The 13,588-nt window shown below is 46.6% G+C and overlaps 1 protein-coding gene across 3 annotated transcripts in view; it reads right to left on the reverse strand.

Moving 5' to 3' along the window:
• Positions 1-8,191, reverse strand: part of LOC106737578 (uncharacterized) — a 91,598-nt gene extending 83,407 nt beyond the window's left edge. The window contains exons 1-3 of one of the 3 annotated variants that reach the window (XM_059714824.1): positions 6,792-8,191; positions 5,529-5,695; positions 814-906 (exon numbers count right to left, since the gene is read on the reverse strand). In XM_059714824.1, the coding sequence (XP_059570807.1) occupies positions 814-903 (90 nt within the window). In that variant the 5' untranslated portion in view covers positions 904-906; positions 5,529-5,695; positions 6,792-8,191. Of the gene's footprint in view, positions 1-813; positions 907-4,706; positions 5,696-6,791 lie in introns of all 3 variants that reach the window. The other 2 variants (XM_019479710.2, XM_059714826.1) reach the window with 2 other exon arrangements.
• Between the last annotated feature and the right edge of the window lie 5,397 nt (positions 8,192-13,588).

A 13,588-nucleotide genomic window follows, 5' to 3' on the forward strand; every position in this document is an offset into this window, starting at 1 on the left:
CCCTATGTAACTGTCAAGAAGACAGACTTTTTTGGGTCACAGGAAAAATAAAGTGAATTAATTGCCTAAGGATATAAAGTACAAGGAGAAAGGGGCCCACATCTCTTCCTCTGTTCCAGAGCCTTATAAATTTAACTCTGGCTCCACATTCTCCCAGAATAAGGAAGTACTATACAGACACATGATTAACATGTTATTTTAGGTTAAACCAACCAACATTCAGTTTCACCACTAACCATATCAGCAACGGAGATATGAACCAGAGTTCTGGAAAGACAACCTGTTCCAGAAGCACCAGAAGAAAAAACTAATCCAAATAAAATAGTGGGAACAATAAAAAAGCTTAGTCGTTATTACTCTGTAATCATCATTAACATGGTATTTCCAGATTTAAGTTTCAGGATGTTCTATAACTAGGAAACTCACTTTGAGAGCTCTTCAGAATTAGAACTTATTAAATATGTCTCTGAAGGTGAAGATTAATTCCCCTCAATTCATATTGCCAAATAATCTTCTGTATAAGCAATTAGTTAATGTTTTGCCCTTTCCTTGTTTGTTGCATATCTTTCACCTGAGTCAAAATTTGAGGGGAGAGGAGAGGGACCACAAGAACAAGTGCTTTCCTTATCAAGATATATAAAACAAACAGGAATACTAAGCCAAAAACAGAGACGAGGATTTCATCATCCTGGCTTGCATATTTTATTCATGATGGAGTAAAGAAATACCATCTGAGGATAAATATATACTGCTAACCTTATCACATTAAAAAAAACACTCCATTCATAACAGTCTTTTCTAAAGAATGATTACCTCAGTTCTGCCAGGAAGTGCCTGATAAGTATTCAGAAGTGGAGGAAATGTACTCTTTTTATAATGTTGAAGCTGGTTGCTATGACCCATTGTCTGTAACAAGGAAAAAAAAAGTAAACAACACTATATAAATAGAGGACAATATTGCTACATCTAACTCGGTTCAAGTCAAGTCAAGTCAGTCCCAAAGCCGTTGCGACTCTTGGGGCACTTTAGATGCCGTGCATCATTGAATCCTCAGGCCAAGGGACCTGGTGGTGCCCATCTCCTCTCCAGGTATGGATGGCCATCGGTCTTCTTTTTAGTCCTGTTGTGTGTCCACACACCCTTCTCACCCAGGCAAGCCCAGGTGGGAGTGCCAGTTTAGTCGCCAACAACCTGACCACGGAATAGACTGTCCTGGTTTACCTGGTACCAGACAGCAGACCAGGAGAGGCCTAGCCTGATAGCATCTAACTAGGTTAGAATTACTAAATGACAAAGCCACCCTTAAACATATTATGAAAGATTTATATTAAATCATAAATCTTACCACTTATTCAATTTGGCTTTTGGGGGGAATTACTCATCAGATAGTACACAAGTTAACACTCTTTCAAAGAAACACCTGGCTCTTGAGCATGCTCTTTGGAATTATTTTTCCAGCCAAGAATTTGTGTTTGTTTGTTTGACAGGACATAACCAATTTAAAAAAAAAAATCTTTGAAGAGAACCTGCCACGACCTTTATGGAGCTATGCAAACCATGCCACTGCTGCCATACTCTGGCTTCCAGTAAAACAGTTTAACATTATCCAGTGCCAATTGTCCTGTCTGTCAGCATTTTTAAAAGATGTACACCCCTTTTAATTCCTTTAAATTCTATTGGAAACTGGCTAGCATTCCTCCATCATGCTTAAAGGTAATGCTGCATCAATCATCTTTCTTCTAAATACAGAACTGCAGGTTACATTTCAGTCTAGGTATTTGTATGGACTTCCTGCTCAAACAGAGGTAGCCTTTGTGGGGTAGCTCAGGCAGAGGCAAGTAATTAGCACTATCTCTGCAGCTAATGGACAGACAGGATTGTGTAAAGGCACTACATTACTTATGATTCAGAAAGCAGCCCACACTAGGTAATGTGACATGTTTGAAGCCACTTCTGCATGGCACAGCATGTTTATGTTTTAAATCTGTCTTCTGACATAGACATTAGAAAAACGTGGCTTATCTGGGCTAAGTCCCTAAGGAGGGATGTGGTCCCACAGGTTTCTCTTCTACCCTCACAGATGCCACAGCAACCCCTGCAATGTGGTGGAAATTCTACAGCCCAGGACAGGTAGAAAGGAAGCAAGCATGCTCCACAGCGTGTCTTCCTTCTTAGGGCTGAAAAGATTGCTCATCAGTTTATGAAAGTATATAAATGTTGCCTCCCTGTCAGGCCAGGCCTCTCTTGGTCTGCTACCTGGTACATGTAAACCAGTACAGCCTGTTCCAGGGTTGGGTTGTCGGTGACTAAACCAGCACCCCCACCTGGGCTAGCCTGGGTGAGGAAGGTGTGTGGACACCCAGCAGAACTAAAAAAAAAGACCTGTCAAAGGGCAGATGAGCTCCCTGTGAGCCAAACGCCATCCATACCTGGAGAGGAGATGGGTGCCACCAGGTCACTTTGCCTGAAAAATCACCAATGATGTAATGCAACTCAACTAACTTCAGAAGGGGGCTGTTACAGCCATTGGGAACACATAGAGGGTGAATGCAGGTCCACATGCACGCCCTGAACTTGGTGATGCACCCCCTGCAAAAAGGCGCTGCCGGCTCACCACCCCCACCCCCAACACCATCGGCAGCATCTGCAGGCATTCCCCAATTGGTTCTGGCCACTCCTGACACTGCCAGTGGTGGCTGCCGGTGATCGCTGACTACTGGTCAGTGCTTGCCACCCTGCCTCCCCCCAACACCACCAACAGTGCCACGGCTGCCTGCAGGAGCTCCCTGCTCACTGCCGTCATGCCTCTGCCACCAACAATGCCACTGTTGCATGCAGGAGCTCGCCATACCCCTCCAGCCTCTGGGGGCACGTGGCGTTCATGGTTACAACATCTAAGATGTCTCAATGGTTGCAGTGGCCTCAGGACTAACTTGATTTGATAATGTTGCCTAGGATAACAGACAGCAGATTTCAATGATTCTGAAGGTCCCTTCCAGGCCTCTGCTCACATAGAAGTTACATCACTGGCTGACCTCAAATTAGGTCCTCTTCCATGGCGTAGTTTTCCCCAGAGTTGATGCATGCAACTGCAAAAACAATCTAGACTCCCTGTGCCTACATGTTGGGAGGGCTGATAAGAAACATGGGAAGCACTCGGGCACTCTGGACCTCTACTACTTCAAGGTGGTTAGCCCAGGTGTAGCGTTGTCTACACCTTCAGGGGACAGAACCCTTGGCTAACTGGTAAAAAGAAGGAGCAAGCCCTGGCCATGCCACTTAAATGAGTAAAACTGGCAGGAAACCTTATTCACAGATACTCAATCTTCCCCAAACAGACTGTAAGAACTGTTTACACATTGGCATCTGATAAGGTAGGTTGTTGCCTATGAAAGCTCATGCCTCTGAACCAGTAAGTTTTCAAAGTGCCAGACTGCTCTACCATCGACCTGACTTCAGACTCACACTGCTTTCATTGTTTCCTAGAACACAGAAGAACTACACAAGCAACTCAGCTTTGAAAAGAAACGGTAAAATAGGAGGGAGGAATAAATACAAGAGACTTCATTTCAGCTAGACCTGGGTCTCTCAGCATTAGCAGCAAATGCATTTCACCCCAGAGGCTGCTGCATTTCAGCAGCACAGGGAAAAGCTCTCCTGCCTAGCAGTGGAACTGCTTTTTGCTCAAAGCTTTGGGATTCCTTCAGTAACAAAAAGGAAGCTTATACGAAGTAGAAACTTGGACAAATAACTAGGGAAGAACATAAGAGCACTGCTCAGGCATGCAGGGATGAAGTCAGGAAGGCCAAAGCACAACTGGGGTTGCAGCTAGCAAGGGATATGAAGGGTAACAAGAAGGGTTTCTACAAGGATGTCAGTAGCAAGAAGAGGATCAGGGAAAGTGTGGGTTCCCTACTGAATGGCAGAGGCAACCTTTTTGAGCAGGGGGTTGGACTAGATCAGTGGTTCTTCACCTTTTTTATATCAGGATCCATTTGTAAATATCAATGGCCAGTCCTGACCCAATGCCCCTCATTCCCCACCTGCTGCCCTCCACCCCCAGGGGCCAGCCCCCCAGTATGCGGGGCAGGGGATGGGTGTGCAGTATGGGGGAGGTGTGTGGGGGTGGTGGGGTGCCCCTCGCAGCTTGCAGTTGGCAAAGAGAAAAACCCCGGTTTCCCCACATTTTTCTCCTTTAAAGGAAAACACATTTTTAAAGTTTGTTCATGACCCTTCCATATATTCTTGCAACCCACGGGTTGAGAAGCACTGGACTAGCTGACTTCCTGAGGTCCCTTCCACCCCTAACTTTCTATGATCCCCTAGGAGGGGCAAGGGCACATCCTTGCAAGCTCCCCAGTCTTTCACAGGCCAGACCAGGCTGCAGGGCTCTTCCTGCTGCCCTGTTCTCCAAGGGTGTGGGGGATGTGCCCTCCTCCTGGGTTAGTTTTACAAAAGAACTGAGTACCCACAAGGACCAAAGACGTGAAATTGAGACCAAGACACTGAGCTAGGAGGCAACTGGGTGGCAGCTCAGAGGAAAGGCAGTAGCTCAAGTTGCCAGGAGACAGAGAAGAGAATCATTGAAAGATAGGGTCAGAAAGGACCTCAGGGGCTCATCTCGTCCATCTCCCTGCTCAAAGCAGGACCAGCCCCAGGTAGATCATGACAAGGAGCAGAGCGGGCAGCCGCCGGCCAGGACTTACCGCTGCCGGGCGATGAGCAGCTCGGGGCGGGGGAGGCGCTGGTCCTTGGTGCAGCCGCAGCCGCGTCCTGCGGGGCGTCGCCAAAGCAGCCGCCTCCCGCCCTGCCCCGCCCCGGTGGCAGCAGCGCCCCGCGCCCGCGCGCACGAGCCGGGGGAAGCGGCTAGGCACCGAGCTGGGAGAAGGGGCTGCAGTGCTGGCTTCCCTCTTGAAAGAACAAATAACCCCCAAACACTTCCTGGCTCCCCTCCCGCTGATACTACCACTCCTACTAGTAATCCTTGCTGCTGCTGCGGGAAGGGAATCTTAGTTTTCTGAGTGATGGTAACTAGGGTTTCTGCTGGACTCTGCCATTCGGCTTGCGCTGGGTGCTGCTCGGATCCTGGCTTCAAACTGGAAATCACCCCTTAGCAGCCCCTCCCTGGAAACTTGAAAGAAGTCGCTTTTGAAGCGTCTTTGCCCAGTTTCCTTCTGGTCCCAAAGCTGCGTTCAGAAAGTGCTCTTTCACCCAACCCGGGAACAGTGCGGAGCTGCAAAACGGCCTCGGGCAATTACTTCCTGCTCCACCGAGCGCCTGCTTTTTAGGGGCTGTTAGGAGCCAAGGGCAGGTCACTCAAAAACCTGAAGCTAGTTTCAAATGGAAGTGTCGGAATGGCTAAAATCTGGATTTATTTAAAAAAGAAATCATACAAAACTTCAGGATGGCAACTAGCTTAGCACAGGCAGTCTCATGGTTTCAGCAACAGATACTGCATCCTTTTGGTTAACTTAACGGGCTGCTGCTGCACAGTAACACAGCATCCTGATCAGCTTCTCCCCTTTTACCTAATGCCAGGATGCCGATAGAAAGATGAATGGCACCAGTGCCACCCTTGCACTTGTGGTTGCTGTTCATCCTGGTGGAAACAGCAGGGTCTCCAGGAGATGCAATCACTGCTACTCATTCGTCATAACAGCTGTATAGGAAGTGTTGCCACGTGGAAGAGGTGCACCTGGGGGTGAGCACACCAGAAAGCATCAGTGAAGAAGAGGCACAGTGTGGCACCCAGCATTTCATGCAGGTCTACCTTGGCTATTGGATTTTCAGCACAATTAAAAAAGATGGACAAAATGCAAGGAAGCAACAGTAATGTTTAGGGAACCCTTTACACCCCAGAACTGGCATGTCAAGTCTAATTAAGAATATTTCATTGTCTAGGAGTATGTCAGAAATAAAGTACCTTTTCTTGTTCCCCTTCCTTTACTTTTTTGCGGGGTTTAAAAAGGAGCCTAGAAGCTGTGGCAGTTGGTTTGTGGAATTTTTTTCCCCCATTAGAAATGCAGGTCACATCAGACCTCAAAGACTGCTGTGGCAACTAAAAAACTCAGGAAACTATGATACTGCAAGAGGCATGAGACTCGAGTGCTTTGATTTTAATTTCAGGGGTGTAGTTAGTAGTGGTGTTGGTCTGAGACAAAAAGACATACAAAAAACTAGAACTCTTGGTTCCAAAATGATTGATTGATTTTAATTTGATTCTGCTAATTAACTCCAATTTCTAATGGTATTTGAGAAAAAAAAAACGTTTTAAGAATTACATAAAAATGACCCTCTGCCCTTTTAACTAGAGTGTAAGCATTCATAAGACACATGCTTTAGTACCATTGCCCCCAAACAGAGACTTGATATTTTTTGCTATTTCTAGAGATAAGAACAAACTTGTTAAAAACCCACATCACCTTCCAGTCCTTTTTTTATACATCACAAAGCAGCAGGAAAGAGTGTAAGTTAAACCACTGATACAAACTACATTACTGGCCTTTATGTTTAAAAGGTGGGTGTAGTTGCTCAGAAGTTCTTGAAATGCTTGCAGCACAGTCAACATTTAAAAAATTAGTAAGATATTAAAATTGCATAGGTCTGTCCTAAATGCTATGAATTTCAAATCTCGCTGAAGACAAAGCTGCAAGTGCTCAGTGCATCTGAAGATCTGACCTTATCACATTGATAAGAGATAGGGAATTGAGCTTCGTGGTAACTGATGATTTCTAATCGCAGGTTTATCAGATAGTATCAGAGTAGTAGTTTTAAATGCTCTCACTCCTTACCCAAAAGAAAATAGAAGTGAAGAAAAGCGAGCTGGCTGGAGGGGAGGGAAGAGAACCATCTGTTCACCAGCCAACCTAGCGTGGGAATGAACCTTTTTACAGGGCATATAACACTTTATTATGTGGGACCAAAAGTACTTGGGCAATGCAGAGCACAGCACAATTGTAGGATTTGGGAGAGGATGACTGCATCTGAGAAGTAATAAATCCTTCATGCATTATGATGTAATGGCAGAAAGTTACATCTCTGATAGGCACATGTAAATAAAGTGCAGGAAGACTGTACTGAAAGAATATTACAGTCTCCTTTAGGGACATGTTACATGACTGTGCTAAATGCTGGGATGTATCAATGCACATCACTCACAGCAGGCAGCTGAAAGTATTCAGGCACCTCACAAGGGGCACTCAACAACTTAGTAGAGTCACATGAGAACAAATGAAGCTTTAAGTCTGCCAGGTACTAAAAACTTAAATCAAATAAAAAGCACTATGGAAATGATATACAAATGCATTCCATTGGAAAAAAAGGAGAAAAGCCCAGTATCCATTTTTTGTAGGGTGAGGTTTATACTTTTTTTTTTTCAAATATCACATGCTACAATCTTGGTTTAAATGATTGGCATTGCAATAGGAAAACTTAATGAGGGTGTAGGCAGGTGAGGTTCTTTGGGTAAATATAATATCTTTTACTAGCCCAACTGAGTAGTTGGAAAAAAGTTCTTTGCAAGCTTTGGGGTGCAATCACCCTTCTTCAGGCATAGGGAGTCTGCTGTTCTGAGATTTCCAAGGAATGATCAGCATGAGGATGATCATCTGTCAGCTTTAACTGGTTTATATTGACTGCAGAGAAGGCTCTCTCACATACGTACATGCTTTTGAATAGAAAAGCCATTCATATGGTATTACAAAACATGCAGAAAATGTGTCTGAATTTCCAATCAGGCTAGTTCCACCAGGACTGCCCCTTTGAAACAGCCTTTCAGGGGTGAAACTTCGGGAACCCCTGCTCTTTAGTAGCCATCAATGTCAATAAAGGTGTTTATATCCCAAATCCTAGCCGGAATCTAGAGTTTGCTGGATTGACTGTTAGCTGCAGCAACAGGAATTCCTGGTTGATCTTTGACTAGCTTCTCTGCATTTGCTGAGAAGTATTGTTTGATGCTAGGCAGTATTTAGCTAAAAACATATACAAGATGGGTTGGAAGGAAGCAGGTTTCCTACCCTGAAACACTAGCTATTCATGAATGGCACAATTTGCTCTGTAGCCAAAGTGGTTAATGGCCAGATTCACATGCCTTACGGCTCTTGAGGATCAAGTGTATTGACTTTTAATCACTTAAAGTCACAATGATTAACCAAATTTCCCAAAGTGACAAAAAAGTCAGCTACAACTCAACCACTACTGTTCTATTTAAGTGAATATAGCCTGAAATCAAACAAGGATTAAAAAAAAAAAGTGTGTAGTAAGTTGTAATTGTTAAGGCAAAATAGGTTCAAGTTTAAAGAATGTTTGCTATATTAAGAATGAAATGATAAAATTACAAGTCATGCAATATGGTTCTAAAGGTGCTGAGGTATTTTAAAACAGTGTTATATTTCATGTAATGTTACAAAACACTTTCTAAATTAAGTAAAATCTGAATGATTTTATTTAACATTTTCTAATTCTACATAGTTTTTATGCTTCTTAAAACAGCTATTTTACATTTGTAGTAGATTAGGTCATTATTTTTACAATTGCCAGCACAGGGATATTTAATTAGTAGACAGATTGTTGTAGAGATCAAGACAGAGAGTTTATGCGGTTTCTGAACCACAACTTTCTGAAACCAAATCAGAGAATTTTAGCTATGTTATTTAAAAAAAAGACAAAAAACATAGAATACATTACTACTATTCCCCCCATCCTCCAAAACTGGTAAATTGCTTAAATTCCGTTGATTTCATGGTAGTGCCATAAAAAACGTAATTTGATGTAAAAATTTAATGAGCAATGAACATTTTAGTTTCTAATTACCAAAACTGAACAGTACTTTACAGCTTGCTTGATAATTCTAAATTAGTATTTTCTAATAAATTAAAACATTTCTTATTACAAATTCATAACGTGTTAAATATTTAAAAATGTAACAAAATTCAGTGAATTATAATTGTGGCAACAAGAAGTCAATTACATGATATGCCCATTTTCACATGCTTTCACTTCTCCTTCCAGATAAAGTTTTTCATACTTGTTCTCAGTCCCAAGGACAATTTTTAGGAGCAGGGGGAAATTTCAGTTAAGTGTTGCCTGGCTGTTTTTTAAAGTAATTTAAACACTGTGAGACCGAGACAGGTTTCCCCATGCATATATAAATATATATAATAATATATAAATATATAACATGGAGAATTTGGAATATCATATGTTTATTAGAAACAAGTAACTCTTGACATCTCTGAAAAAAAATTTAGAAAAAAAAATGAGGATTAAAACAAACACTTTTTGTGAACAGAAGCCTATTTTTTCCCCGTTTAACCAAAAAATATACATTGATATTTTTTTCTAAATACAGGTACAGGCATTCAGGGTTTGACAGTAGTTAGACAGTATTATCAGCACACCAACAGCCTATCACACTCATATTATCTCATATTTTCCTTACAGCCCCCATTCTCATCAGTGTTCATCCATTAGAATTTTTTCTTGTACTTTAAGCCAGGGCTGCTCAACCCCTTCCCCCCATGGGCCAGATCTGGCCTCTGGCACCATGTCATCCAGCCCACAGGGACCCCCACAGACTTGTGGGGAGCCTGGCAGGCCATGGCCCTATGTGCTAGGGTGGGCACACAGGACAGTGTGCCCCCCCCCTCCCTTGGCATCTGACCGGGGGAGCAGCATGGGACCCAATGCTGGAGCGCAGGGTCTGATCTGGCGCATGGCCCATGTCTGACCTGCTGGACCAAAAGGTGGAACATCACTGCTTTAAGCTCCTTGAATCAGAAACGTAATCTGTCGCTCTTGTTTTATGTGCCCTGAAACAGATAGGGGCTTAGTTCAAGCACAGGGGGCCCTAAGCACTCCAGTAAGACAAATAGTTAATTCTGCAACCCCAGGCACAGACAGTGCAGAGCAGCTCTGAAGGGTTCAGCTCAACTCTGCTCCCTACTTGACCTGGCTGCACCTCACCATAGCTCTTATTTGAGCACGGAGCGAAAGAGCCACCGTTGCGTCTGTGATGGGCCAGAAACGATGAGAGAGGCGAGGGCTTCTTAGGGTGCTTTAATGGGGCCAGCAATGCAGCCAGGATCAAGGTGGACAGATATTGCTCCTCAGGTCTCTCGCTGATTCCCTAGGAGCACTGGAGGACAAACAAAACTTGTGGCAGAGGTAATATCTGTTATTAGACCAACTAAATAGTAGCAAAACCAAAATTCTTTCTTTTGGGCTTTTGGGCCCAGGCACGGGAGAATTCAAAGCCTGTAAAAGTTCTCCCGGGTAGAAAAGAAACGTCGTCTTGCACAGGGGAGTTCAGAGATGGCAGCGTCCCCCAGGGCACAACAGTCCGTTTCAGAGGCAGGCTGCTCGGAGGCGCGGACAACGGGCAAAGCAGGCTTGTCATCAGGCCGCGTCCGATTGCAGGCAGGGTGTTGACCGTGGCTTCTACCTTGTTCAGCTGGGAAGTTTTCGTTTCAAGACGGCGGATTACCGTATCGCCCGTGATTCAGGGGTACTGGTTTTAGCCAACGCGGCTCCGGTCACCCCCCAAGTGAGCGGGCCGGGGACTCAGAGGGCGCGCAGGTGGGGCAGGGCGCGCAGGCGGTCGCGGCCGGCCGCGCTCTCCACCTCGCGGAGCCACTCGGTGCAGCGCCGCACCAGCCCCTCGCCCGCCACCGCCCCGCGCTGCCCCGGCTCCGGCCTCGGCCCCGGCCCCGGCCCCGGCTCGGGTTGGCGGGCGGCGCGCTCGGGCGGGGGCCGCTGCTGCTGCTGCCGGCGCTGGCGGGAGCCCGTCCTCCCCGCGGCGGCGGCGACCGGGGCCAGGGCGGGCTGCGGCAAGGGCGCGGCGCCGCTCCGCCGCTGCGGACCCATGGGGCGGCTTCCTCCTCCTCCTCCCGGCTCCGGCCGCAGCTCTGCGTCGCCCTCGCTCCCAACGCGGGCTGACGGCCGGGGGCGCCGCAAGGTCCAGCCCCGCCCAGCACAAAGCAACCGCAGCGCGGCGCTCCGGACCCTAGGGGCGGAGGGGGCTCCGCTCCGCCCCGCCGCGGGAGCCAGAGGCATGTGTTCAGGCACTGTGGGTGCACCTACACGTGCACTTCGCTGCACCGCGGGCTAATGCGCTGCGCAGTACATTTGCTGTCGTCTGCACAGGAGACTAACTCATAGGCGATAGTGCCACCTTTGCCAGGGGGGCACGTGCCCCCCCAGCGACCAGGAGAGGTTCCTAGTTGGCACTCGCAGGTGGGGCACCGATGCGCACACCTGCCCCCCATCACCCAAGCAGCAAGCACAGCTGGTCAAGGGGCACACCAGTGCTCTCAGGGGTTCACATGCCCCCCACCTACACTGGACTAACTTGCTGCTGCAGGGGAGTAGTGGCAATAGCTAGCGCTGGTCCTGCTCCGTGGCTATGCTTCCAGACGCCATGTCTGCTGTGGCCAGCTCAGAGCAGGGCCCACACACCGCCTTCCCCAACACAGCTGGATGGGGCAGGGACAGGGCCAGACACAGGCATGGGTGAACCGGGCAGCCACCCAAGGCCCAGGCAGAAAGGGGGCCCAAAAATAGTAATCTTTTAATTATTATCATTATCCTTGGCAAAGGGGAGCTGATACTAAAAGTTCACCTGGGGCCACCAGGAGTCTACACACCATGCCAGGCTGGGATGCCCCCCCAGCCCTATCTCCACAGGGCCAGATCAGGCACGGCCCCTGCTTTGTTCACCTGACCAGGCTGCCCACAGCCCAGATCCTGCCAGCGGGGCAGGGTGCTGCCGACGCAGCGAGTAGGGCAAAAGATTGAGCACTACTGCCTTCAAGCGATGGCTCTCATCCTTCTTAATCTGTAAGACACCCCACATTACACTTGAAACTCCCCTCAGAAAATGCCAGCTCTTACCTCTCTCACATTTGTTTTTTGTTTTTTTCCTAAAGAAAAATACTAGAGCATTTTTTTTTTGGGCCAGGATCTAAGACCACAACAGGTCAGGATGTTTTTAGTGCCCTGGATTCCCATTTGAAATGGGAGCAGGCACAGTGCGAGCTGAGGTGGGGGGCGGGGGACATGGCCGTGTCTTGCACAGGTCCAACAGTGCCCCTTGCCCCTCTACTACTGTATCCCCAGTCGCACTCTGTTCCCCCCCCCCCACCTGTTTACCCACTTGGGCTGAGGGAGGGCAAGTTGTTGGGGAAAGCCCCACCAGGAGTGCCCGCTGGCCGGCAGGTACTCCATGTCTTCCCCCAACACATCCTTGCTCCCTCGGCCCCCAGCCAGCTTCCCCCGCAGTGGCAGTGGTGTGGTGGCAGCCGCCACTTGTGAGCTTCCCCACTCCCCGGCTGGGCAGCACTTGTGTGGCTGCCCTCGCCCCCCTCCCCTGGGAGCAGGCACAGAGATGCACCCCTCCCCCATTCTCAACCTGCCCCCCAACCTTTCTTTAACCCCGTCCCTCTACACACACACACACACACACACACACACACACACCCCTGCTGGGTGTGTGCGCATGTTTGTTTGTGTGCCTGTACGTGTGGGGAATAAGGGGCACAAGCAGGACTGGGGAGGCCGGGGGGGGGAAGGGGAGGGGAGTGACGGACACTAGCCAGGCTGGTGGGGGAGGTGGGGGGCCTTTAATTTTTATCAGAGAATTTGTGATTTTTTAAATCAGGGAAAACCAGGATCCCTGTTATCACTTGTTGAAACTGTCGGTTTACAACCTGGAGCATCCCAGTACCCATATCCTAAGATGACCCACGAAATACATTTTATGAACTGAAACCATCTTAGTTATTTGTTACAGATTTCGTGTCAGAACATCTGTATGCAATTTTTAAATCTTTATCAATGCATGTGGAATGTACGGAAGCTGTAGTATGTTTAAGACTCTTAACCATGTAGAGTTAGAGTTCAGTTGTATATGCAAAGAACAATTTGCCCAGTAACTACCCTATTTTCTCCCCACATACTACATCCCAAGTACTACACACACCTTGTTTTGAAAAGGCAGAATGAAGAAAAAAATCCCTTTAACCCAACTGTTTAGAATCAATTTCTCCTTTAAAGGCATGCACCACAATTTTCAATCACCAGTTTAAGAGGCAAAGGTGAATGTGGTAGGTGAGTAAATATGCACATAGTGTCTTAAGAGAAACAGATAAGGTAGAATTAGGGTAACTAGCAGTGCAAGTCCAAAATTACTTTACAAACATTTCATAAAAACAACTAAAAATCTGAACATTAGCTGATTGAAAACTGAGCGATTAATTTACTAATGTTTGGAGTCCAAGCTACATTTTAGGCAACTTTATGGAAATACTTAAACAATGATTGAGAGAATGAGTGTTTGCACTTCAAAACACCTGTCAGCAAGCTTTCATTTTATGTGACTAAACATTTCTGGTAACGGAATTGGTGTAGATTACAGTTCTGAGTTCTAGAAGACCACTGAACTTTTCACAAAGTGATCTAACAGCAATATGATACTCTAGCTCGTGCAGTTAGGATGATGAATTTAGACAGTGAACACATGGATTGTGTTTAACTTTAAACATCTGTGACCCTCAAGGAGAGAGAGGAAAGCCACAATCTCTTCCATAATATC

This window comes from Alligator mississippiensis, chromosome 1 (assembly GCF_030867095.1).
Source record: "Alligator mississippiensis isolate rAllMis1 chromosome 1, rAllMis1, whole genome shotgun sequence".
In the NCBI taxonomy this organism is placed as follows: domain Eukaryota; kingdom Metazoa; phylum Chordata; order Crocodylia; family Alligatoridae; genus Alligator; species Alligator mississippiensis.